Genomic DNA, 27,479 nt, shown 5'->3' with positions numbered 1-27,479 from the left:
GTTGCCTAGAGCAGCTTTAGCTTTTTTACCTAGCAGTCTATTATACCATATTAGAAGAATAACTCAAGTCTTGGAGCTAAGGCCGAGGAAAACCCATTTTACTCTGAAAAGTTTCACTTACTTCAAAATCCCCTGTGAGAAAAGTGACTTTTAGCTTCACTTGCTGTTCTGCTTTTTAGCATCCCAGGGAGCAGGCGACATAATGACTTTAGTATTGGCATTTTTTTTCTTTTTCTCTCTCTCACTTTCTAAATGATTAATAATAATATCTAAATGATTCATTGAAATAAGGTTTGATCAAGTGCCAGGATAAACCAAAAGCTAAAATTCAAATTACCTGATTCATCTCTCTCCATTATCCATACACACTCATTCAAGTTAAGCTATTAGCTCTGAAGCTCTCATGTATTCTTTGTAAGGGTGGTTAGCACAGGTCTGTGTCAGTGTTCCAGAAGACAAAAAAAATGTTTTAATGTCAAGCATCTATCTAATCTAATCTTACTCTCTCTCTCTCTCTCTCTCTCGCTCTGACTTTTGAGAAGCTCACTCGCTCTAAAGCTGTCACTCTTCTACCAATCTATCACCGTGAAACACAGCCCCCACACTTAGCACATTCATTAAATCTTTATTAATCACAATAAATGATGGGGATGTCTCTCTCTCTCTCTTTCTCTTTCTCTCTCTCTTTCGCTCTCTCTCTCTCTCTCTCTCTCACTCTCAATGTATTAATAGTGGTTAATGGCTGTGTGACTTCTGTGTGGTGTTTATCATAGTTCAGCTTGATAATCTGTTCCAGTACAGCTACACACTGTGGTTTAATGATGCTTAATTGAAAACTTTGTTGACAAAGTGTGTGACATTGAACCCTGAGAGTTCTAATTGGAACAATTAAGCTTTGTAAACTTTACTTAAGGGACTAAAAACTCATTGGTACATAATCTCCCTTAAAGAAATTCCTCAGGCTTTGTGACACACTGCTAATTGAAACGCCAACATGGTGGCTCCGTGGTGAGCACAGATTCCTCACAGAATGATGGTCTTGTGTCAGAGCATTTGCCTTGCCTTATTTCTCTGTGGTGCTTTAATGTTCCTGCTGTATTTGTGTCATGTAGTGACCTGTGCTCTGAGTCTTTCGGTGTCTTTCAAAGAGTGTTAGGATAGCACAGAAAGTATTCGTGGATCTGGCAGCTTGGGCCATATCCCTTAGATTTGTATTCATCATCACAGTGATGACATGTTGGCCGACAGTTCTCAAAACTCTTATTCAGTGTTTGAAATTATCACAATGTCTGATACAGTTAAGAGTGTTTTCTCTGGTCTGTCAGATGTGCCTGGTGCAGACTAAAATCCTGGCTGTCCTCCTTTAATGTGCACACGGCTTTAAAAATGCAGCAAATTACCATAATATGCATCCAGGTCATCCAGCATGTTATCACTGCCACTAAAGTGAGGCAGTGAAAATACCCAGTCTGCGAATATAAAGGTCACTGGAGAGACTTCTGTGCTTCTCTCATTTGGCATCAAAATAAACCCGCTCAAATGCGAACTCAAATGCACCGCCATTGTTGGAATAATATTTCTGTTGTCAGAATTGACTCCAGCAGTCTGTGGTTGATTCAACAGTCAAGATATCGACATGTGGCTGTGGATCAGAGTCTTTCATTTTCAGCTTCGCTCAGCCTTTATTTTAACTAAAATACAGGGAGAGATGAAATTACTGCAGTTGTTCTTTTGCCTCCTGGTGATATATCTTTATCGCAAAGGCTACATCTGTGGGTTGTTGGTTGAGGTCAGGTTTCTAGTTGAAGACTGTCCTTTTTAATCATTATTTGGTTTCAACCTAATACCAGCAGAAGGCATTACCTTCAAAAACCTGCTGTATCTTTGTCACATTATTCCCTGCCTACATTATGCCCCTGCAAAACTCAAGTGAAACTACTTTTATTTTTTAGTTATCTTTTTTTTTTTTTTTTTTTTTTTTTTATATGAAAAATATTCATCATGCTTTACAGCCAGGCTAACACCAGAGAGGCAGCCAGAGTTTGCTGATATTGCCAGCTTTGTGTTACAGTAGTAACTAAGCTGTCAACACAATGATGTTCTCATTTAAGGAGCTGACAGCCAATGGCCGTCTCAGAGCCACAAACCCATTTTAACATAACACCTCTGTCTCTCATCTCTGGTCCTCCAGCCCCTCTCTGCTCATTTCATCTGACATTGTTCTGTTTACTCATCTCATCAATTTTCTTTTCTTTCCTCTTTAGTCCTCCTTGGCTTTCTTCTTGTGTTTCCTACATTGTAACTTGCACTTTCTCTTCCTCCAGTGTAGGATTTCACAGTCAGCCAGTTTTTTTGTTTGTTTTTTTTACTGCCCTCACATTTTCTCACTCAATTTTCCATCTTCCCTTACCTTGACTCACTCATTCTTCTCCCGTCACAATCTCTTTCCACCTCTCACCTCACCACGAGTTCTACTTTTCACTGTCTCCTACTTAAAGTTACGTTAGCTACAGAGGTGACAGGAGAAAAATATGTGTATAAAAGAGCAAGACCGTTGTAGTTGTTGCCGATATATTTTGGAGTTCCTCAGGCGTTAGTACTCTCTAAGATGACATACTATGCCTCAGCACTTCTCACTAAAACAGTTAAGACGTCTATCTAGGAAATTAACTGTTTCACATTATGCTTGATCATCTGACATACACCACTACACAGTTGCAGTAAATTTTGCTGCAGGCAAAGGTGTAGCATGGAAGATAACCTGCATTTATAAGAGTGGTATGGATGAGTTTGGGAAAGAATGCAGAATCGACACAATATATGAAGTTGCAGTGCATTTAAAGTGGCAATAAGTGAGGTTTTTATTGTGCCATAGCAGAAAATTGCCATAAAATATCTGGAGGGGGTTGATAGCCAAGTTGATCAATACCAATGACTCAACAATCAGTTTGCCAGGTGCTGAGATAAGAGGCTTTCAAAACTCACTTTGTAGCCTATAGTCTCTATATGGAAGAGCCCAACCATCAATTTGAGTTAGGACACTCCCATAACTGCAGCAGTGATGCAGCAACACAGTGTGAAATCTCACTCCGGTAGGGATGTCATTTATAACATAAGAGGCTGCTCATTAAAAGTCAATACTGTCAAACGAACTCCAAAAAGCCCACTTTTACGTGAATACATATTTAAAGTCAGAGTGTTTTTGTTCAGAATACATTGCACAGAATCAAACTCATAAAGGAGCCCAAAACAACAGTATTAATTTTATGGCCATAAAAGGCTGCATGAGGTCACTGAGCTTAAATGTGTAAAGTTGTTTTTGTGCATATGCTCACAAGTTTGCATGTACTTAGAAGTACCGTTATTAATATAATGCATTCCCTAACTTTAATTGTAATCATTACCTTCACCATTAAAAAAAAAAAACATACCTAATCCCAGCCTTTACCCTGACCTGAACCCATGTCTAGCATTCCTTACCCACGAACCACATCTTAACAGCCTTTGAACGAAATGAGGCTCAGATAAAATGGTGTCACTTTCCAAAATGTCTTCATTCTTAAGAATAATACTCAAACTTGTCACAGACAAACCCACAATACCACCCTGGAGTGTTTCTTCATACGAAAACCAGAATAAACAAAATAAAAGAGAAATATTTCCTCATTTCGTAGCTGTCCAGTAAATGAAAAGGTGTGTCTTCTTGCTTATGTCTGATGTCGTAGAAATTTCTTTTTGGTAATTCTCAAACACAAACAAGAGTGATGAATCATCTCAGGTTTAATTACATGCGCACAGAGAGCAGTCTTACAGAATTCTCTGTCCTTCTCCTCAACATTCAGGTTTATATAGCTTGACAAAAAGGGGTGGACTCATATTGGAAATGACCCCGCATGTTTGTTCAGGTGTCCTCTATCTTCAGGCCTTTATCAGCACTAAAACAAATTGTTGGCAGTTATTTACAGGCCTCTAAAACACTAAAACCATGCATTCTTTAGCCCAACACATTTAAGTGACCCTTTGACCACCTGTTCCATGCTGTGTAAAACAACCACAATGAGTCCACATTGTATATGCTGGAATATACCTTCATTTTTCTGGTGATACAAAGTGAGTCACTCTTTTTCTCGCTCTGTCCCTGTGGATGATTTCAGTGTTTTCCTTGAATGTGTTTTGCCTCCTGACAGAATTCGCAGCAGAATTCACAGAATATATCTTTCATTTTTAACCCTTTAGCCCGATCTTATTTTCTTTAAGTCTTCTGTCCCTTGCTCCTTTGTCCAAATCACAGTTTTTTTTTTTCAGCTTGAGTCAACTAATAATGTGTGATCATCCCACCATAAAGGCTGCTGCCATAGAGTTGCTATGGCAACATCTAGTCCATGCAGACACACGGCCGTTGCAGAGGGAATGAGGAGACAGAGAACGAGCCCTCACTTTCACACATAAACACACTTGCATACACAAATAGAGGCAAATAGCGACATACAACAGTTGCCCCCTACCTCATGGGCAACCTTGCTCATTCAGTATATTCTAGACAAACAAATTACACTTGTTCTGTAAATAAATATCACATCAGACACACTTTAGTGTTAGTCTTAGCATGTAACTAAGATTGACTTTGAAATCTTTTCAGATAGTGTAGATTTTTGTCGACAATGATGCACTTAACCTCAGTTTATAATACAGTGATTTCCTGGTATCTTAAATGTTTCTCTTGAGGATGTGTTGCTAGCTGTCCCAGTGGGAACAAACTAAAAAATACATCTAACTGTATAGTCTCAGTTCAGTATTCTATATATACAGACTCAAATTAAAAAATCTTCCCATGTGATTTATCATGAACTCCATCAAACTTTGTGTAATGTACTGGATCTTTAATGAGGACATAAAGGTTGTAACACATATTTTAATTAGCTTCTCCCAGCTCTCATTATGTCAGTTTGTCACTGTTTCTGAACAAACCACTATGCACGCGTCTTTTGAATACTCATTCACATTTTTGTGCTCTGTATTTTGCACAAATGTGTACACAGGCAAAATTTGTGTGCCTGTGTGTTTTTAAAGGGAAAGATGTGTTTCTTTGGTGAGTCAGCGACAGCCAAATTAGAGATCTAGACAGATGGTGTACTGCAGGAAACCTTTGACTCAACAAATGTTTTTGTCAGGCAGCTTGCAGTGGCCTTTCATCCTGTCTGTCAGCCATGGGATGGAGTTAAATGATGAACAGTGGTAACTGTTTTTGTGTGCTTAAAAATCACCATGCTCAGCTTTGCTCACAAAGCTTTAAGTATTGCTGTGGGTTAACAAAAATCATTTCTGGGCTTCGTAGTAACTACCATCACATTAGTGGAATCATTCTGAAAACACTTATGTAAAGTGACCAGACTGACACAAAATCAAAACAATTACAAAGGCAAGCTCATTTTTCATTTGAGTTATTATATCTTCATTGCTGTCATATTGGCCTTGAAGTGTGGCATGTAAACATCTTCCTTTTCGCTTCTGGTTTGTGACATCTCTTCACTATTTTGATGTTAACGTTACACCAAACATCACAGAACATTACCAACATCATTATCATGTTTTTTCCTCTTTACTGCAAGTATTCAGCTGTTACAGAGTCCTATTAGTGTGGTTGTGAGCAGCCTAAAGGCAGCCCTAACCTCCATGAGATAAATATAAAGTAAATGTAAATGTAGGCATTGTGTGTGTGTGTGTGTGTGTGTGTGTGTGTGTGTGTGTGTGTGTGTGTGTGTGTGTGTGTGTGTGCGCGCGCGCGCGTGCGTGCGTGCGTGTGTGTATGCGTGAGAGAGAGAATGAGTGAGTGTGAAGGTGTTTTTTTTCCATCCCTGTGGGGACTGAAACCTGTTTACACATTTTGACATGTGGGGACTCGTCTTTCTCATTGGTACCAAAGCCTGGTCATCACCGTGTAAATCCCTGAATTTTAAAGAGGCGACATAGTTGAAGGATGAGGTTGGCTTTAGGCAGGTTGTGGTTATGGTTAAGGTTAGGGTAAGTCTTCAAAAAATGAATGTAAGTGAAGATAATGTCCTCACGAGATGTAGAAACAAATTTGAGTGTGTGCATGTTGGATTCAATGGTCTATCATGGATGCAGCCTTTGCATAAGTCTGATAGGCCAATTAGTGCAGAATGATAGATGATGAGCTCCACAGCCAGACAGGGTCGTAATAGAAGGAAGAGAGAAAGTACTCTGTCCTGAATCTCAACTCTCTCGTGCTCTGTCCTCCCTCAAAGTTACATACAGCTTAGTCACACCCTAATAAGTCCAGTGATGAATGTCTGTTTTTGAAATGTTTGGTTTTATGTTTTGACATGTTTTAGCTTTGATCATGTTGGGGAGTAAGCCTATTAGCTATTCTTTGTTGTTTTGTTTGGCATGTTTTTGAAAAGGTTGGCATTTACTGTGTGTTTGCATTAATATTTGAAAACCACATCAGAAGATTGATCTTTAACTTAAAGATGCAAGTAGTAACCTCAGTACACAGCGCAACTCTATTTACGCATAATTCCACATGATTTTATATACAATGTAGGATATGTCACATTTATAGTCAGGTAGCTTCGCTATTTCTCTTCAAGGGAAAAGAAAAATGCTAATTGTCCTTTCCCCTGCTTTTGTTTTCCCTCAAAGGTCAACAGCAGACACACTTTGTACCTTTTTATCGCAAAGGCATTTACAGTTCATAGTAATTGTGTTAAAGTAGATGAAACAAGAAAATGCCACTGCTTTTTTGCCACTCCTTAAGTGCAGCGTGAAAACCTGTGTGACACGACACTTGTGACACGTAAGAACAGTCAGCTCACGAGCAGAGATAACAGACGACAACTCTAAACATAAAGCATGCCTCTCCTTTTGAAAAACATGAAAAAAAAAACATCAACTCAGACAAGAAAATCTTCAGAAGAAGCTGAATTCAAAGCAAAAAAAAAAAATGACGAAATCTTGTGATAAAACATTGCCTAGCATCTTTGATAGGTGGGATAGCTCTTATTCCACCTCATTAGCCTGTGTGTAATCTGTCTTTCTCTGACACCGTCTGTCTGAGAGCAGACTTGTTTGTGTGTGTTTATGTGGGAAGCATCTGTTGTCAAGCTGACAGAGAAAAGGTCAGTATACTATGAAAGACACAACACTCCTCTAAGAAACAAACAAAAAAAAAAAACCTTATGCTAACTTTCATGAACATGAAATGATTTCTCAAGTGATATTTGTCATCTGCCAAGAATTAGAAGGGAAGCTTTGTTTAAACACAAATGCTGTTCAAAAACATAATCTTGGCCATGTCAACTTGCATATAAACATCGTGCTCTGACCTGAAGTGTTTTTGTGCTTTTGCCCCTAAAGCAATCAGCAAACTAGCTCTCAAAAGGTGCAAGGAGTGGTTGAGCATGTAGCAATTTCAGGGGCACCAGTCTTGTGTTATACAATATTACAGTCCAAAAGTGATTTAGTAAGATGTTTGAAAGAAAAGGGAGCTAAGGCTACTGCATCACCACAAAAGAACAGATACAGGATTGATGTGCAATGAGATTTTACACTGTCTACCTCATACTTACACCTGTAGAATAATAAGCAAGGCATATAACAAGGCCAGTGCTGCCCCTATACTACTACTTCTAAGCTCCTGATAAAGAGAACAGATAATTTAGATTTAATTTGTTTTGAGTCAATACTGCATATAATCTACACACAGTCTTATCTAATCTTCACTCTAATCTGTGCTGATCTCAACCAAACAATGTCACAATCAAGCCGGCAGTTGGTGGACATGATCTGTTATCAGAACGACTGTTGGTGGATTTGCTTTTGAAATTAATAATTTTTTCTCTCTTATTGTCTGTCTCTTTTACTTTCTCTTCAGTTTCTCTTCTCTTCTCTCATCTTGCATTCTCTTTATATTCGGTACCATCAATAACAGCTATGACTGCCATTTTAACCATGTAATTCCCCAGTCCCACTAGTTCAGTAGAGCACAGGATGTGATAGAAGAACGTCCCTAGATGAGAGTAACATGGTTATAAAGCGACGTTCTGAGCCTGTTTAGCTGATTTACATCGAAATGAGCTGTGCTTTTCTGGCTATTGTGAATGAAATTAATTATGTAAACTGTCTGGCAGGCTCCATTTGCATTTCTTGATTGATTTCAGTCCATTTTGTGTATTCCATATGGGGAAAAAATAAAGACAAGTAATGGACACTTTCTTTTATGCAAGCATGTCACTGAAATTGGACGTCTTTTCCCCTAGGAAGTTCTGCAAATAATTGCAAACTGTCTCTATGTACAAATATATGAATCCGGTGTGGGTTTGCATGCAGTCAATTCAGTCAATAACTTTCATTTCTGAAAGTGTACCAACCCTGTTGGTGTCAAGTTAAATGTTATCACCCCATTAAATGGCTGCTTCATAATGCTGCTTCAGTAGGGGCAACTGCACAGCTCTCCCTGCTCTACTCATTACTGATTACCTGGATCAGGAATGTTCAGCTAATCAGAAACTGGAATGACTGGGACAGCTGGAAAACAAGCAGGACAGTAGAGCTTGAGGTCCAGGGTTGGTGACACCTGTTTTACCCCAGACCAGTATCATAACCGAGAGCTTTTTATGGCTGAACCAAGTTGTGTTTGTGCCTACACCAAGTATGCTTCGTGTTTGTGTAACCATGACAAGTAAAGTGCTACACATGACAACAACCTACTGAACCAACTAGGAGGTAGAGTGACACCCTACCACTCCATATGTATAGTCCCAAAAACAACTGATAGCAACCACTAACTGGTGTGATAACTTTTGAAGCAGTTGTAGCTTAATTTATCTATTATGGATTGTTTTCATCTATTTGTTTTCTGTGTCAGTATGCAAGTGTCTGTAAGGGCGGTATACAGAGAAACATGCACAAACACATTCTCAGATGGACTCTTTCTTTTTGCTTCTCCGTTTCCCAGTGGACCCCTCTCATCCATGCCATGTTGCCTGTTAAAGCCGAATGCTAACAGAGCCTCTGCATGCTTGTCTGCCTGTATGTGTATGCAGCTCTCCTCCAAACCAAAACGAACGACCCAGTTAAATAATAAGCTGAAGGCTAACAGAGGGACCCCATCAACCTCTGAGCTGTATCCTCTCTGAAGCCATCAATCGTAGGACTAAAGCTAGGCTGCATAATGACATTGTGGCAGTGTACTTGCGCCGTGCTGCAAAACATATTAATGTTAGCCATAATGAGTTTGACAGCCCAATATGGTTGTCAAGGATCAGGGAGGATTTTAACTGGCAAACACTGCCCTCAAATGGAACAGAAAAGGTATAGCAACTGCAGTAAAAGCTGCAGTGTTGTCAAGTTTTGTGCAGTTGACTTGTGTGAATATTTTTTTCATTCTTCATTATTGTTTTGAGTGGAAAGGAAACATTTTGACTTTATAATAATTATGGTACTAAAACATCATCAATTATCATCATCAATTTACTATGCTTATGCTATCTTACTCTTCTAAATGATGTTGTTGGCTTGTTGCTCATTCATGCATTTACACATTCATTCATGTGTGATTGCTGTTATGTTCTTTATGTGCTCAGCTGTTTCAGCTGCCCAAAAACTGAAGTTACAAAATTACAAAAAGCAAAGAATTGAAAATTGGCTGATTTTTTTTTTACACAGATATTTTGACTGTTGTGTCTTAAAGATTGTTATCCTGACATTGTTTAGCTTCTGTTCGTCTTTGTTATATCCTTATATGCATGTGTCTCCTGCCTGTATTGCAGAATCTTGGAGCTTCAGCAGAATGGTGACATGGATATACTGAAACTCAAATGGTGGCCCAAGGACAGCCCCTGTGACCTCTACAGCTCAGTCCAGACACGACAGCGTGGCAATGCCCTGGACATCCACAGCTTTGCTGGCGTTTTCTGTGTCCTGGCAGCTGGTGTGGTGCTCTCTTGCCTCATTGCCATGGTGGAAAGCTGGTGGTCACGAAGGAAGGGATCCAGGGTGCCCTCCAAGGAGGTAGGGTGATGGATGGGTGATTGAATGGTACATGAAGAGATATAGGGCCGAGAAACAAATCCCAGCCTAACTCTTAAATTGTGTAAGAAGAAGTTAAATAGGTAGAAAGAAGGGGCAGGAGGAAAAAAGGTAAGGAAAAAGAGTAAGTAAGAACCTCCTGTCTTAATAGTGTCACATCCCCTGAACTAAATTTGCATATAAGCAACAACACTACTACTAACCTGATAGCACAGTTTTGGAGGTATTAGCTTTCCAGTGTTATAACAGCCACTGATGTCTATCATAGTTGTGTTTATATAAAGTTCTTGGTATATGGGAAGAGAAAAGGTCCCAACAGGACTTCAGTGTCTTCAGACAGCCTGGCAGCATTGTACTCATTTACTCCTTCTCACTCATTATTCTGATCTTGATGGGACTGTAAACTTATAAAGCATCTTGTCATGTTCTTAATTGTAATTGTTTACACAATTAAAGTTACCATCAAATTGTCAAAATGATTAACCAAAGAAACATTCTCTGCCAGAAGCAAATTGAATGCGAGTGTAAACCAAATTAAGCAGCAAATGTAACTTAATTGAAGAGGGTGGTTTTTTCTCCTGTGTTATTCCTTCTTAGATCTTATTAGTTTATCTGAAGTATTGCCAATTCTTACTGGTGCCAAATAAGATGTCTAATGGTAAGTATGACATAATATTAGGTGGCCTGCATGTTCTATCCGCAAAACACATACTGAGCAAGGCAATGCTTAAGGTCATGACTAGGTAATAGTTTAGGTAATATGAGTTCATGTAGTTGTATGTTTTAGTAGTAAAATATTCAGTCCCCCAAGACCATGTTTATCTCTTTACACCCAGCCAATCTGTAATCACAGCCCAGATTCTTACTATGGAGAAATGAGTGGCACTATCCTATGTATTCAGTAACCTGATACTGTTGGTGTCCTGCAAAAGCTCACCTATTTTATTTATTCATTTTTTGGGGGGGTCTACATCAATTGTATAATCAACTGCTTTTTTTTTCTGAAAAGGTCATTTTTTTGGAGAAGAGAGGAGACTGGTTATGTTAAAAGCAGAATACAGAAACAGCCTAACAATCTGTTGGAATGCTGCATTGGCCATTCACTCACAGCTTTAAACATGGATATTTATACCAGCTTTCTCTCCAAAACAATGAGCACTCCACCTTGTAAATTAGTAGCAGTGCTCTGTGAAATATCCAATCAGCATAGGTGCCGTTGATCACCTCAGCAGGGATATCATTTGAGGCAATCACAGTGACTCTGGCAACATCTTCCTGTGGTAGAAACCCTGCAGTCTGTTGTGATGTGGTAGCTTTGTTTGCTCCACAGTAGACAACTAATGTAACATATTTAAAGAAAATCCCAAATGACAGTATGCTTAGTGGATTTTCTATTAATGCAGTGTAATTACACAAACTCTAGCCCTTTTCACCAGAACAGTGAATGATAGCCATTGTTGCAACCTTTTTATTTCAGTAGCTGTTTTATCCACAAAGGGATGTAGTAAGGATTTAAACAAGCTCTCAATTCAATTTCCAGTTGAAACCCACCTCATCAATTCCCATGCCTATTGGTATGTTTACCAAAACAGAGGGAGAAAGTTAATGACTTTAATCAAAATTGTGAAATTACAGCAAAGTGTAGCAAATTTGTTATGCAAAACATGCAAGTGATGAACTGAGAGAAATGTAATTATGTGTGAAACAATATTTTCACTTTTGGTATAGAGTTAATTATTTTTGTGTTGGTAACAAATTAGAGGCATGAAGCAGCACAGATTAATTTTAGTTTTTGCCATCAGGTAAATTACGTTAGCTTCAAAACAATTGCTTTTTCCTTTCTGAGGAAGCCATTTAATAAAGTTGAGGTTAAGGTTAACTTGTGGATGATGACTTCAGAGAATTCATGTAAAAGAGTTTTCTAATCTATCACTTAATGACCTGTACCTTAAGATATCAAACCAACTTCATTCAGAAAAGCAGAAAAGGTCTGTCATAATGTATTACAGATGTTGTTGCTTGGTTACCAAAATGGGCTTTAATGGGGAAAAGGGATGACCATCACACTAATTAGGAAAGTGAACATCTCTGCACGACACTGACTACCAGTAACAAGTAAGAGACGCTCCCATCTCCTTAATCTTTGGTGTCATATTAATTTAAAGTTCCACCAAGAATAAATTAGAAAAGATGACAAAAAGATGGATATGGAAATTGTAACTATACCCAGGATGATTTAGTGTCAGATCGAGTTACTTTTTATGATAAAAGACAGATAACACCAATCATCTGGAAAGTAATTTAGAGCAAAGTTTCAACTCTATGAGCCATTGGTTCCAAATGATTAAATAAGTTGCTCCTGTTGCTCCAGATATTGGTATATTATCACAAGTTATTTCATTAATAATTTGTATTAATAATTAGTCGTTTCTAGCTTTTGACGAATGCCGCTTATTTTTGTTGATATGCAGTTAGGTAATGATGCGGTGAGTGGTGCCATCCTTTGACGTGAAATTGAAACGTACACAGAATTGAATCTAGTGTGCTATTGCAGGTAAGACTTGAAAGATGTACCTCATCTGCTTTGATCACTGTAGTGCGCACAGGCTTGTTTGACAAACTATCTGGAAGTTTTACACAGCTCTGTTTACTTCAGCCCAGTACACCACCTGCAATAACTTCCAGCTGATCAATGGTGCTGAATTATTGGTTGTTTTTATCACGTCTTTTGGGCTGTTTGTTCCTTGATCTATTTAATGGTTTAATTTTCCTTGCACTCCATGTAGATTGCTCTTTTCCCTTTAGAAAGTGAAACCGTTTAAGGCTACACTTGCTGATGTTGCGAGAGGATTTGTGCTCTTCTGTGAATACACATGAAGGACCTATAAAGTCACATGCAGACTCCCCTAATCTTGTCAATTCGCCATATGTGAGGTCCCCATGCATCTGGCATGATGTGCTGTTAAAGCGTCTACAAGCTACAGTGAGAAAAGAGCAACACATTCAGCAGCAGGTTGACTGCAGTCTGCTTAAGCTTAATTTAGATTCTTCTGTATTGCTGCCATAATTTTATTCTCCATTGTCTAATGCTTGGTAAATCAAGTTAAATATGTTAGATATTTACCCAGCAGGCTATTGCCCATCATGTAGGGATCATAGTGTGTGTCTGTGACTGAAACAGATCTTAGTTGATTCAGTGCCTAAACAAGAAACACAGTTATCAATTTGATGAAAGCACATTACTCCCCCAACACCACCAGAAATAGGCTTGTGAGAGATGCTAGTTCACATTCCAATATGGGGTCCTAGATTATATGGTGCAACACATGCGATGTTGGCAAGCAATCACCAGTGCTGTCCTGTTTGAGATTAGCCAACATTTTTTTTCTACTACACACAAAAACCATATACCCCCTACCTCCAGCCCCCTGCTCAGTTACCAGCTTTAATCCGTCATTCAGACCAATAGTCATGTCCACCACTGAGCAGCGACAAAGACACCTAACATTTAGCTGAACCCAAAGTCATGTTTAGCATAGTGTGATTCAGCTGCAACACACACAAACACACCCGCCCCCTGCTATCTTAATTAGCCACAAAAAGCAGCCAGTGGAATCAACCCCTGACTGAGTGCAAGAGTGGAGTTGCTACACTGAATAGGAGGGACAGCAGGGGTTTTAATGGTAATAGTCTTTGATTCTCTTTGTAGATCTTGTTCAAGGTTTTACATATCAAGGCATCAGGCAACCACAGGCAAATCACTATTATTGATTTAGAAGTCACATATGGATGCTTTTGATATTACACTATTCCATTTAGTGAACTCAAATTTAAATATAAGGATTTGGAAAAGAGGAATTGGGTTGGCAGTGGGACCAAAGTACCGGTAATGCTGTATCCTGGCTAAGAATAAACTAATAATGCAATATTATGCGACACTTCCATGGTAAAAATGAGGTATGCTCAGTCAATCATGAACGTTTTTGATGATTGACCCCTGACATTTGTCCTTCACCCTGTGACGCATTGATTGCAGTTGTTTTGGGTCAGGGTTTACTCAGGGTAAGTATGAAACTTAAAGGGCAGCCATCAAACTAAGTGCTTGTCAGATAATAAAATGTCATGTGAAATGTGAACTGCTCTGATTGGGTAATCAGGCAGTTTTAACTCTGAAACCAACAACCCGACTAGCACACCTGCTTCAATCAGAATTTGGTCAAGTATGTGAGAAAGTAGGCAGGAATTGAACCTCTCTACTTTCACTCCACAAATTTACTGATGTGTATATAGTCGCACAACAACACGAATGCCTTTGAGAGGATACTGTTTAAATGTGCTCTCTGTTTTCACTCTACAGACAATTATTGTCTGTCCAACAAGAATTTCAACTTTACTCCCAGTGTGATAAACTTTTAACATACTTTCCTAAACCCTTATCTATAAAAGCCACTGTAAAGAACTAAATTCATCAACTTTTTTATGGAGTCAAGATATTTTTTTATTTCCTTTTTAAAAAGTCTTGTCATAATATATGTGAAAACAGTGGGAATGCCATACTGTGAGTTCAAATCACCATCTGTGCAGACTGTTTTCAAATGGGCAACCAGCTGCAAAGATGGTGAGAACAGGAGAGAATCATGCTGGGACCACTGCAGCATGTCCTGACTCAGTGGAGGAAGGAAGACAAATTTAAGTCAACTTCAAAGCAGCTAATTAGATATGTTGCATATGTTGCATTTTATCGACCAGGGAAAACTCTGCTTCTGCATGCAATTTTGCCTTAGTCGTGATCAGCGGAGTAACTCTAGTGTGTTTAATGTCATCTAACCTACTAAAGTTAAATTAATAAAGTGAAGCAAACCATAAAGCTTGTAATTAACTCCAGCAGATGCCTTGGTCTCTGTCAGTTTAAATGAAGAAGTCGATGCCCTCTATCTTGCTGTCAAGTGAATATTATTGCCACTTGAGACTGTTGTACTGGGATAAGAGCATGTAGCTCCCTGTGCATTTTTGCAAGCTTCACAAAGGTAACACAGGAAATTCTGATGACCCACTCTTTATGTGTGGGCCGAGAAAACTTGCCTTCGTCAGATACACAGGGACCAGGAGTCTGATTTGAGAGTGCAGACTTGGCATGAGAACTCTGTTTTGAATTCCCCACTTCGACACAGTAAGTTACTGACATAGTATAGGGCAAAGTATACTTAACCTCTAGAGATTTTAGGCCAATATCAGCAACATGGGGACTTCCGTAAACATCAGGATATTTTTGGTATGCACTACAATCATGTTAGATAGAGCATTTTATGTGATTTTACGTAATATTGGATGTACTCATTCCTGTGGGTTAGTCTAATATGAACAAGATCACAATATAAAATAGTCATAGTGTACACTGAGGTCAGTAACAGGTTTATGCAAGAATTGGACACCACTTTTTTATTGTCATCAGCTTAATTTGGAAGGAAAATGTAAACGTGACAAAGTTGCAAAGTTTTAAGGGCTCTTACTAAATTAGTCTTTAATCCCCCTTTTGGCAGATATTACCGCTCACAAATGCTTTTTGTTGGCAGCTAAAAATCTTTGTTTTCATGATTTTGAAAATTTCAGCCCTCTTCCTTGAAGATCACTTCAGTTCTAACATGTTCTAGGGCGTCTTATATGCACAGCATTTTTAAGCTCTGTCCATAGATTAGTGATATTCAAGTGAGTAGACTGTGAGGTGCATGTAGCTGAAGAGCTCACTCAGAAGAAGGGGAAATTCAACGATTTGATCTTTTTCCAGGTTTTTTTCTTCTTTCTTTTCTTTGTCCTATAGTCGACAAACAGCTTCCCCAGTCACTCCCACAGTGATGCACACAGACCAATGAGCGTACACTCACATTCATGCATACACGCCATCATTTAGGTCGCCTCTTTCATCATGTCATCATAAGAAGTGCTCAAACTTTGTGTCAGATGTGCCAAATCATGAAACCCATTAATGGCAATACATTTGTCCAATTTGTTTTAAACATCCTTCATAAGCCCTAGTGCAGTTCATGTTTGTGCTGCCCGTCTCTCACCAGCAGCCATCATGAATTAGATTAACTTACAGTGACACATACACAACATAAGGCGGATGTGATTTTGTCCAAATCAATAAATACTCGTATAAATTGATTGTTTATTCATCTAATTGTATGGCCAAACACCACCTCAACATGTCACGTGCATACACCCATGAAATACATGAAAACTCATAATCCACTGTTCAAACTGTTATGCAACTAATCTGTGTTTGTGTCTGTGCTGCTTGTACATACTAAAATATGCATAATCACATCTTTATACTCATGCTGTAATGTTAACTGCTTTGATTGTGTTTGTCCTATGATTCTGTGTTGTGTGTTGTGGAATGGCTGACACTGTTTTCTACAAACATTTTGCTTTTAACTATGTACTGGGCTTAAACACCCACAAACACATACAATGTCCACAGACTTAACAGTAACATGGAACAACAAAGATAAGAAATGTATCATGAGTGAGCACATTTAGGACATATATGCAAAATAAAGGGGCATTGTGTATCTGTCTCCCTGCAAGTCATCCCAGTATTGATAGTGCATATTATAATTGAATGATGGCTGCAGTTCACTAGAGTATGTTCTTTTATCTTGTATACATTTTCATTTGGTAACACATAATCGGGCATTTAGCTATGTTTTTGAAATTTACTCAACCTCTTCTTTACTGCTACTTTTTTACCTGCTTAAAAGCACCTCATTTATTTTGGGTTGATGCCTGGGTGTGTGATAGTACCACATATCTGATGAAAAATGGATCAAGGTGCCCTTATTGCTGCCTTGGAAGCTAACCTAAATTTCAAAATCTTGATTCTTCTGACAAGCTATTTCCAGATGAGTGTCTGAGGCCCATTTCATAACAGGGCAGCTTGTATTGCTTTACCTTTTTTGGCCGATATATATGTTGTAGCTTAGGTTTGCATGAAAGAGTTCTGCCATTGAAATGATGCCATTGGAAAGAATCGCCAAAAATGTAAAACTAAGAGGGACTATAATGCTGTATATAACCAAAATGTAATCATCATTGTCAGAACTCTTCCATAATGGTAGCATCTGTGGTTCTGACCATGTCTGATATTTCATATAGTCCATGTAGATTTAGCATGAGAAGAGCAGGCACTTCCTTGTGTATCAGGTTCTTTGGTACACATCAGATTTTTTTAACTTGGTGGTTTGGATAGGAATTGCCAGTCTCCTCATTCTAACTCTATGTAATGATCTGTGTCACTGTGGCTCAAAGCTCTCATATTGCCTTTTTTGTTTTGTTTTCGTAGATAAGTACTCTGTGTTGAGGGGTGTAGCGGGCGAGGGGGAGAGAGGGAGAGAGCAATACAAAATGCCATCTCCCCTTTCCAGGTATATAACAGCTGTGTGAATGTCTCTCTGAGGACACAACACAGAACGACCTGCTTAACTGTGTGTGCTGACTGACTGCCATGTCTTTCTTCTTGCTCACCCCCCCACCCGTCTGTCTCTCCAATTGACTTCTCTTTCTCTCTCCACCACTTTACCATCCTTCCATCTGCCTGATCTTGTCTGTCACTCATCCTTTCTCTGTCTTTGCCGGTCTGCTGTTTGTCTGCTTGTCTTTTTTTTTTTTTTTTGGTTGGGTGGGCTTGTTTTAATCTTCACACTCAACTTGCATGCACACAAACATGCAAACAATGTTGTATCAATTACTCCACATTTCTCTTGCACTACCCTCTCTATTTGGTCTCTTCTGTCCCTTTTTGCTCATACACACTCACATGCACATCACACACTTACACCAGACACAGGCAGATGGTCCATCTGCCCGGCAGGCTGCCGATCCATGCCCTCACAGCCCCAACGAGCACCCTCTTGCCCTGGGCAGTCAGACCCAGAACCAGACCCCCAACACCACCAACACCACTGTCCCTTCTGCCACCCATTACCAGCCCCCAGCATGCTGCGACATTCCCTGCGCCCTGATTGTGCAGCACTCCTACGAACCTACCAACCCCTCCGAGCTCACCCCCAAAATGAGAATGACCACCTTCACCACCTCACCTCCCACCCCAAGGTTATACATACAATAGAAGATACAAATAAATAATTGATTAGTAATGTTTGAACACAGGTTCCTTTTGAAATGTCATGATATATCTATGATAATGTAGAAAAATGAAGCAGCGTCCAGGGAGTGTTCATAGTGTGGCAAAGCTCTGTGTTGAAAGCTAATGTATCACTTTCAAAAACGTTTTATACTTGGCATATTGCCAGTTAACGCTGCATGCAATGATGCCTTTCTGCCACTAGAGGGTGCTGTCCCTCTGTCTAGAGGCAAACAGTGTCGTCTTTGACCAGGCAGACAAAGTTACAGTATGTGCTCTGTAATATTACTTATACAGGTAAAAGCCTGTGCTTATTTTGTGTAACATAAAGATATTTGCAAAACTTTGTATTATCAGTGAAGCCAAAAAAAAAAAAAAAAACATTTTGTGGTCTAAACTCTTTGGCTTTGTTCTCCAAAATAAGACTTTTTAATACACAATGGATTAGAGATGTATATTTAACTTTTTATTATTTGCTTTATGACAGTATAGGTTATGATCATTTGGGCAATTCAGTGTTGTCTTCTGTAATGCTACAATGGGTATTAAAATGGAGGAAAACATTACACCTCCCCTTACAGTGATTGCATTGCAGATAAATCTTACCAATTTTTCCACCTAAACTTTCCACTTTTCCTTGCATCACTCCTTTTCAAATGCTCCTAATAGTTACTCATTAGTCTCCTTTCACACAGAGCAGGCTAATTATTTGCAATTCACTCTTCTCTTTTACTTCCCTTCATTTCTTTTGATATCAAATCTACCCCTTCAATATCCCCTCCTTAAAAAAATTAGTGTGTGCATGGAAGTGTCACAACAAACATTAGCGCCCCCTCGTCTTCTTCCTCTTCCAATTGTCCCTTCCTTAGATGGCAACCAGGGGGCACCACTGTTGGTCCCCTCTGTCCATGAGCTACAAACAGTAAGGCAAGAGCCTCCTCCAGAACCCCCCAGGTCTGAAGGACATGGTCAGTAAATCTATTTTTATCCCAATATTGTGACTCTTTTCACAAAACCCTGTTGGACCTTACCCAAAAAGTATTACCATAACATCTGACACACAAAAAAGAGACACCTAGAGTCATGTGACACCCCACGCTACCTACCACCTACCACTGAAAACCCTCAAAAACCTTAACAAACCCTATCTCCAGTACACCTAGAGAAGCACATTGTCACGTGTGGACAATGCCAAATTTATTTATTAAAGTTTTGAAATCTCTACCTTCTCCCTAGGCACCTTCTAACACTGTTCACCTGAGCCCCCTCCTCGCTATACTCTCACCTCATTCATTCCAAACTTAGCTGCACAGCTGTCCACCCTGTCCTATCCAGTAAAAGCATGAAACACCTCTCACTGAGTGTTACCATTCTTTAGATTATGTGGATAAGTTATTCTATGTGACTATAGCTATATGATGCTTTGTAATTTGTAAGTTTCCTTTAACTTATGGTATAAGTTAAAAGTTTAAGTTAAGTTTGTATGTGTTTTATATTTAAGTGGAATTGTTAAGATTGAGGTTAAATAATATATTTTATATTACACACTTGATTAATAAGCCCTAGTAGCTGCTGAGTTGCATGTGGCCTGGATAAAAAAATTCACTTGAAAATGAGATGTCAATCTCAATGTGAACTTTTTATCTTGATGGCCAGAAAGCAATGAAGGGGACAAGAAGTAGAATAAATATATAAGATACGTAAGGTTCTGTTTGGACTGCCTTCTATAACAAAGTTGCATTGTACTGTAATATTAGGTCATGTGTGGTAACGCTTGACAACAGACCCAGCACCCTGGAATCCCAGAGCACACAGCATGATGGCGGTGTTTTCTGTGGCCATTCCAGATTATTTGCACTCCCTTAATGACCTTGTAGAAGTGTGTGTGTTTCTCTTTTTCAATATCCTGACCACCGCTCAGAGTGTGCTTCTCTATCCTTCCCTCCATTCTCCCCTCCTCTCTTTCTGCTTCCTGTCACATTCATGATGATGACCATCAAACACTGATTTATTTTATTTTTTGTCACCCTTGCTCTCATTCTCACACTTATGTAATTTCCATACCTGGGTTGAATTTTTTTTTATTTCACTACCTGCATTTTGCCCTCATTATTTCATCTTCCACTGTCCAACACTGCTGTGTTGTTTTGTCTCTTATTCTTACTATCCATTTATACGGGTCGGATGGATGACATCCTTGTTGCTGAATACAAACACACCCTGTCATTGCCCACTTCCTCTTCTTCATATCCTCTCTGCATGTGCTCTGCTCTGTTTGGTTACCTTGTGAACTATCCTTACTGCTTTTCCTTTACTTCCCTCCATTCCTTTCATTCCTATTTTTTTATCTATTTTTTTCTCATCCCTCTCATTCTGCCCTACTTCTCCTACCTCTATTTCCACTTCATATACACCTGTTCTCCAACTCTGTCCCTGGATCTTTCTTGTATCCCATCCTTTCTCAACCATTCCTGCCCAATCTCTTTATTCTCACCCCATATCCTTTAAAATTTCGTTCCCTTCCCATTAACCTCTTTTCCATTGTATTGTTTACTATCACCGCTTCCTCCTCACCGTCCTACTACCTCCCTGCCCCTGCTCATCTGCAGGACGATAAGGAGATCGACCTGGAACACCTACACCGCCGGGTTAACAGCTTGTGCACCGAGGATGAAAGCCCCCACAAGCAGTTCTCCACCTCTTCCGTCGATTTAACACCCCTTGACATGGATGCATTGCCTGCTGCGCGCCAGGCACTTGAGCAGATCAGTGATTTCCGCAACACCCACATCACCACCACCACCTTCATTCCCGAGCAGATCCAGACCCTCAGCCGCAGCCTGTCTGCCAAAGCCGCCGCTGGATTTTCCGCTGGCTTCGGTAGCGGTGGCGGGGGTGGCCTCCAGGACCACCGAACTGGTGGTGTGGGCCCTTTCAGGCAGAGGGCCCCCAACGGTGGCTTCTTCCGCAGCCCTATTAAAACAATGTCCTCTATCCCCTACCAGCCCACAGGCCCAGGTCCCAACTTTGGATATGGCAATGATCCTGACAGGGGCACCTCCATATGAGAAGTTGCTAAGGATATAGTTGGTTCGGGAGGAAGAGGAAGAGGAGGAGGAGCAGCAGGAGGAGGAGGCAAGGTGGTTTAAGTCAGTCGGGGTGGTAGAACAAATCCATTATGGCTAAGTTAAAAAAAAAATTAGAACATAGAGATGTATGTACATAGGAAACATTTCTGTTTTGAGTTTCTGCTTGGGTGTTTCCAGGGGTGTCCATTTTGTATGTGAAGAAGACGAATGAGGTGGAGTTCTGTTTTGGCATAACTTATCCTTCTGCAAACAATGCTGGTGAGGTACAAAAAGGGATTGGGGGTGGGGTGGGGGGTACTTGAGTCTTTGCTTTATTGTTGTTGTTCTTGTGATTGTTTGAGGGATTATTTTTGGCATATGTGTGAAATTGGGTCTTTGTTATTGTTTCTGTTTTTATGACATGAGGACTGCCTCATGTAATGGAGATTTGTTGAAGTGACCTAAGTCCTGTTACTGTCTGAACCCCACCTCGAGGGTTTACTTTATACTACTTCAACCCCAGGAAATACTTCTGTATCCTCCTGAGCTCCAGGGCTACCATTGGTGAATGACTGGTTGTCTTTAGCCATGAAACAGTTTCAAGGGTTTCTAACAAATAAGCAATTGTGGGGCAGTTATTTTATGAAGTGATATACAGTATAAGATTTAGTTTTATCTGTAGCACTGGGAATACGCGCAGAAGCCCATTGTAATTTTGAAAATGCCCAATCTCAGTGAATAACGGAAGAATACACTTCAACAGTTTTACTCTGCCTTTTCACTATATGGGAGTCCATATTGAATTTTCTCTTCTCTGGTGTTGATTCGCCAATACCTGGAGTACTAAAGGTGTTATCATCCCTAAGATGGTGTCCACACGGTGGCCTGACTAGACCTAAGACTTCACAGCTGAACGCATACTTACACCTTCATGGTGTGTTGGTCTGAAAACTGTTAAAATGCCATGACAGTGCAACAGTACGACACTGCAGAATCACCAGTTTGGTGCATCAATCTTAAACTACTTCTGCCATTTTTTGTGCATCAACCTGAAACTGTTTTCACCATTTTGATGCACATTAAAGACTCTTTGTCAATCCCACTGCACTGTACCAGTGCCCACAGACCTGTAAGTGATTGTATGTAGATCTGACCATTTCTTTTCTCACCTGTACTGTGCTATCTGCTTTTCAAGTCAAAGCAAGATCCTCTAATCAGACTCGGAAGGGAGAGTAAAAAGGAATGATACAAAAACAAAGAGAAAAATAACATAAAAGACAAGCTGAAAGACTTGCTGAAAGAAGATAAAAAGTGTATGATTACTATATGTCTTTAATTGAATTTTGTTTTGAAAAAAAAAAATAGATTTTAATGCGTGGAATGTGTTTTGGTCAGGAAGTACAAAAATTAACATTGTTCTGAGCTGTCTGTTTTTTTTCCTCTCAGCAAATTTTGAAAACTGCTACATGAGTGCTGTAGTTTTTGGTTTTGCACCATAAAGTCATTCAAACTTTTAATTTTTTTTACTTTTTTATTTGTGTGGGGTTTAAAGGATAACTGCTTATTCTGTAAGGCCATGTCATGTTAGAGTTCATCAATCCCTTCTCATCAGGTTCAAGTGGTGAAAATGGAGTTGAATTTGCATCGAGGAGAAGCCATTGCAACAGCATCTTCAGTACAAGCCTTATATGTCAACTAGTTAGCTGTACCCTCCCAACTTGCAGTCAAACCAAGATATCACAGTGTACTGGAAACATATAAGAGCAGCAATTCAGTAGTTGTGTTTTAGGATCATGGGAATGTCACAAAGAACCAACGGCCATCAAAACCTGAATGGCTGCCTTTTATGAAATGAGTCCGAAATATCCTTCTATTTCATATCTGTAACGTTAAGGGTACTGTTTATATAAATCGTTTTTTAAAGTGCCAATTAATTAAAATGAGACCATTAAGGTGCATTTTGGGGTGGGCAAGGGGACTGGTACATTAAGATCACTGAAGGAATATTTTGTGGATTAGGGGTCGGGGTGGTTAAAATGGAACCAAACCTTTTTCACTAACACTGTATTAATAATTGATAATGTTAGTTGTTTAGAACAAGTTTTCAGTTTATCTTTAAGAACTAAAAACGCAAAATGTTGTGTGTAGAGAACTCAGTGAAGCCACAGTGTTTTGAAGCAAGCATTCTTAGGCATTCTTTTCTTATATTAGGCTACAGTATGGCTATTGAATGACAAATAGGACACAGACATTTAAAAAGTTTTATTTAGTATAAATGAAAGAGGCATTATAAAATGTATATTTTACATGTTGATGCTATTTTTGTTTAACAAGAAGAAGAGTATAGCATGATGAGATTTAGTGTTGAGTTCAGCAGTGCCATTACTGCATTTGGTTTTCCGTTGTCCTGCCCATGGTCAACATAAACTCACTATCACAAAGTTTTGCTTTTTTCATGTCATCCTAAGTTAATTTTATTATTTGCTGGCTAAATAACAAAAAGTGGCAAGTTGATTAAAAAGAAAGCATGCACAAACTTGCTCTTGCGCTATCTGTTAACATTTTTAATTTCATACATAGAACTACAGGATTTACTTGATAATTTTCAAAAATTTATGATGTACAGTATTTAATATAGGCCTATTTTGTTGTATGTGTTGCATATTATTCAAAAACTGAACAAACTGGGGCCTCTGTTACAAGTGGCAAAGCTTTCTGTGTATAATTTGTCTAATAAACAGGTTTTCTACAGTGGGATGGTATTTGTTGTCTTTGCTAATCTATAGACAACCATATATAGCCTATTAGTAAATGTCAGAATTAACTAATTATTTATTCTTTATAGAAATAGCATTTCACATTGAGCAACCTTCCTGTTAACAAGTGTGACTGTCTTTTTGGCATGGCTGTCAAAAGATTGGTTTACCTGCAGACTTATCTTCCTTTTCTCAGCAAGACTACCAAAGTGCCTTCACTCCACAGCACAGCTTCAGTGGATATGGCTCATTTTCATTCGTTTCCAGTAGAGGGTTTTTGCAAAAAGACGCATTATATTGGTAAGTTGATCCCGATACTGGTAAGTAGTCAACAAGACAGTCACTGTATTGCATGGATTTTCTCCTTCACTCTCATGTTTGTTTAAGCTTTATTTTATTGTCATGTAACATTAGATCACTAAAGAGTCCAGAATGATCATGATCAAGAAATGTTTCTTCCCACTGTCATTTTTACCTTCTCAATCCAGAACAAATACAGAAGAAAATGTTGCTGGAAGCAGAGTGTCATTTACTTATGGATGAAAAGGGCATTTTACTCCTTGTAGTACTAACTGTAAATGTTGAAACCTACTGGATTTTAGGGGGTTAAAGTTGAGTGTAAAATACAAATCCAACCATAACATTTTAAAAAGGGTTTGAGGAAATCTGAGATGAATAGTGTGTGGAATACATTTTGAGTTCAAGCATGAGATAAGCTTTTGTGCCTTTGACTTCAAATAGGCTGGCACTTCAAAGGCCTGTATACTGCTGTTAACAGCTGGATAGACCCACTGCTGTGGATGACTGCTGTCAAGTTCAGTGGAGCACTGCACTGTAGTACCATTTTTTAACCAGACAGTGGCACTCAGGAGTATCAAAGCTCTCCAAGTTTCTAGAATGAACCCAGTTTGTGCTTTAGGAGAAGATGAATGGCAACTAGAGTTATTGGAAATTGAATGGAGGAAATGTTAGATGTTAATACAGCTTTAAATTCTATTGGATCCAACTGAGTGACAGACAAATTTATATGAAGGAATATTCTTATTGTTCAAGTGAGAGGAGAGATTACACTCAGCATCTTCATTTGGTAGTTACCGTTATGCTACTTTCTCTAAGTTCACCTCTATGGAGACTAAACCTATACCTAATTCATTCTGCCTTTCTTTTTCTTTGGCAACCGTTCACTTTCATTTAAAATGTATTGACTGTTTTGGGAGTCTGGTAGAGTATTTAGAGAATAATTGTATTTAGTAGGCCATTTGGAAGAAAGCAGCAATAAGCTACAACACTCAGAACAGTCGTCTTATATTAATGCACTCATACTGATGAATACAAATGTCTGCAGTTTTGTACCACTGTCCACTTCTATGACTCGTGGAGTTTAGAAATAAAAGTTCTCTTGGTGGAGCAAAGTAGATTAGGAAGACCTCATTAGAAGATATCAGACGTGGACTCGGTGAAGTTACTTTCTCAATCCCTTGTCTCGCTCCCCTCACTCCAGTCTCGTGGCCGTCGCGCCCCGGTCTCCCGGGAGATGGGAATGAGAAGCGGCAGCACGCAGACTCCTCTCGCGCGTTGGAATGGGAGCCCCTGCCCCTCTCCCTCGAGGAGCCCCCTAGGCGTGACCAATGGAACATAGAGTCTCCATTGTGGCCGCGACACTTTAATAATCGCCAGCTACAATATCCAACCTGTCGGTAGCCTCAGGAGCCCGGCCCGGCCCGTTGGATGGGGGAGTTGTAGGTGGGAAGAGGGGGCGAACACTCGGCGCCAGAGCTCTAGCCCGCAAGACGTCCCCAAGATGAATACATGAATAAAAAATAGAAAAGAGTGATGGCGTTTTTTTTTCTGAAATCTTGGCATTTCTAGCCACAAATTGCGATTTTTTTTCTCCACGATTTCCAGCTCCACGAGTCTCATCTTTTTCAGAATATCAACCACAAATCCTATTTCTAACCACTAATAATATTGTATCTTAATGAGACAGCCCATCAAATGAAGCTATACCACTGTCTTTATTGTCGTTTTCGTTTGGCTTTAATTTTGTGAATAGTTGTTCCTCTTGATCATTGTAGCTACTGTATCTAACATAGTTGAGGCCTTCTTGTCCTAAATAGACTGTGGTAATTAGGTTTAAAACGTCATTTTCACCCAGCAATTAGCCTTTTGTTCATTTGCCAAGGCAGACCTAAAGTTTGCATCTCACCAAGCATGAGTGCTTTGATCAATAGACTGTAGGTGATTCCCCAAAGTTTCTTTCCTATTACTGATCTTTTCTTTCGCATTATATTCACAGCTCTCAGGCTATTTACATAGCTACCTGATAATTAATCAAAAAGTTACGATTGGAAATAAGATCTACTATATTATCACATATTAAGGCCACCGTGTGTGTGTGTGTGTGTGTGTGATTGTGTGATTGTGTGTGTGTGTGTGTGTGTGTGTGTGTGTGTGTGATTTCTCTTCACGGCTTAGTTGCAACAGCGCGCCACATACAGCTCGTGTCAGTACGGAAACAGTGCCGAGCGCGAGACCCCTGCTCATGTTTCCGTTCCCTGTAAAGCCCTTTTTTACCGACAGGGCGTTCCGACAGCTGGATCAAAAGGTTCTGGAGCCGCTACAAAAGGAAAATGGAAACTGGAGATGATCTTAGAGTGAATGAATTGACAATGAGCCCGCGAGCCCCAGGAGCCGCAACATGTTGTTGGCATCTTTTTTTTTTTTTTTTTTTTTTTTTTAGGCTAACCTTTGGTCATGCTTCACTTTTTCCTACTGATTTTGTGTTAAATAAAATACAATTATTTTCTAAATGAAAAATCTATATTACCTAAAGTCCTGTTTTAAAGTTAATATTTTATTCCTTTATTTAAATTCCTGCACATCAGTGGCGAAGCACTTCCTGACTTAAACATGGGATTAAGGAGTTTCTGGTGGAAAAGCTAATCAGGTTTTAGTGCTCTCTCTGTGCAGCCTTTACATTAATAATAACAGTCGAGGATGGGAAATTAAACTCCTTTAACCCTCTCCAACTTACTGTCTTTACTTGTGCCCCCCTCTGTCATGTCTGAGCTGTAGGACAGACGCAGGGACAGGTAGGAATTCTGTCCCAGCTGCGCATGTCTAGCGTTGTTCACGCTTCTTACCTGAAGACGTCACAACCACCACGCCATGCACGTGCGTCCTGTGGGAGGTTCCCCTTACCTCCCTGGCGTTAAACACTCCTTCAATCGTGGCGTTATCATAAACAGTCCAACTTCGGGGGGCCATAATCACCTCTCCTGGGCTTTACCGAGTCTTCTCATTGGACGTCAACACGCGACTAGCGCGAGGAGGGGGGCTCCCAGGCGCGTGCCGCTTTTTAAACAGACGCCGCGCCTTGAGACGGAGAAGAAGTCCTGCACGCGACAGACATATTCACACAGACAGCACAACAGTGCGCCCCTCCAAAAACTTTTTTCTACT

General features: G+C 39.6%; 1 protein-coding gene across 1 annotated transcript in view; it reads left to right on the top strand.

Annotated features, from left to right (window-relative positions):
• grid2 (glutamate receptor, ionotropic, delta 2) overlaps positions 1-21,261 on the top strand; it is a 403,935-nt gene extending 382,674 nt beyond the window's left edge. Inside the window, exons 15-16 of the mRNA XM_026321818.1 lie at positions 9,792-10,032; positions 20,803-21,261. Of these exons, the coding sequence (XP_026177603.1) occupies positions 9,792-10,032; positions 20,803-21,261 (700 nt within the window). The remainder of the gene's footprint in view (positions 1-9,791; positions 10,033-20,802) is intronic.
• Positions 21,262-27,479: the final 6,218 nt, after the last annotated feature.

This window comes from Mastacembelus armatus, chromosome 9, assembly GCF_900324485.2.
Source record: "Mastacembelus armatus chromosome 9, fMasArm1.2, whole genome shotgun sequence".
In the NCBI taxonomy this organism is placed as follows: domain Eukaryota; kingdom Metazoa; phylum Chordata; class Actinopteri; order Synbranchiformes; family Mastacembelidae; genus Mastacembelus; species Mastacembelus armatus.
Note: the sequence above shows the minus strand (reverse complement) of the source record. Positions and strands in the feature narration are given on the sequence as shown.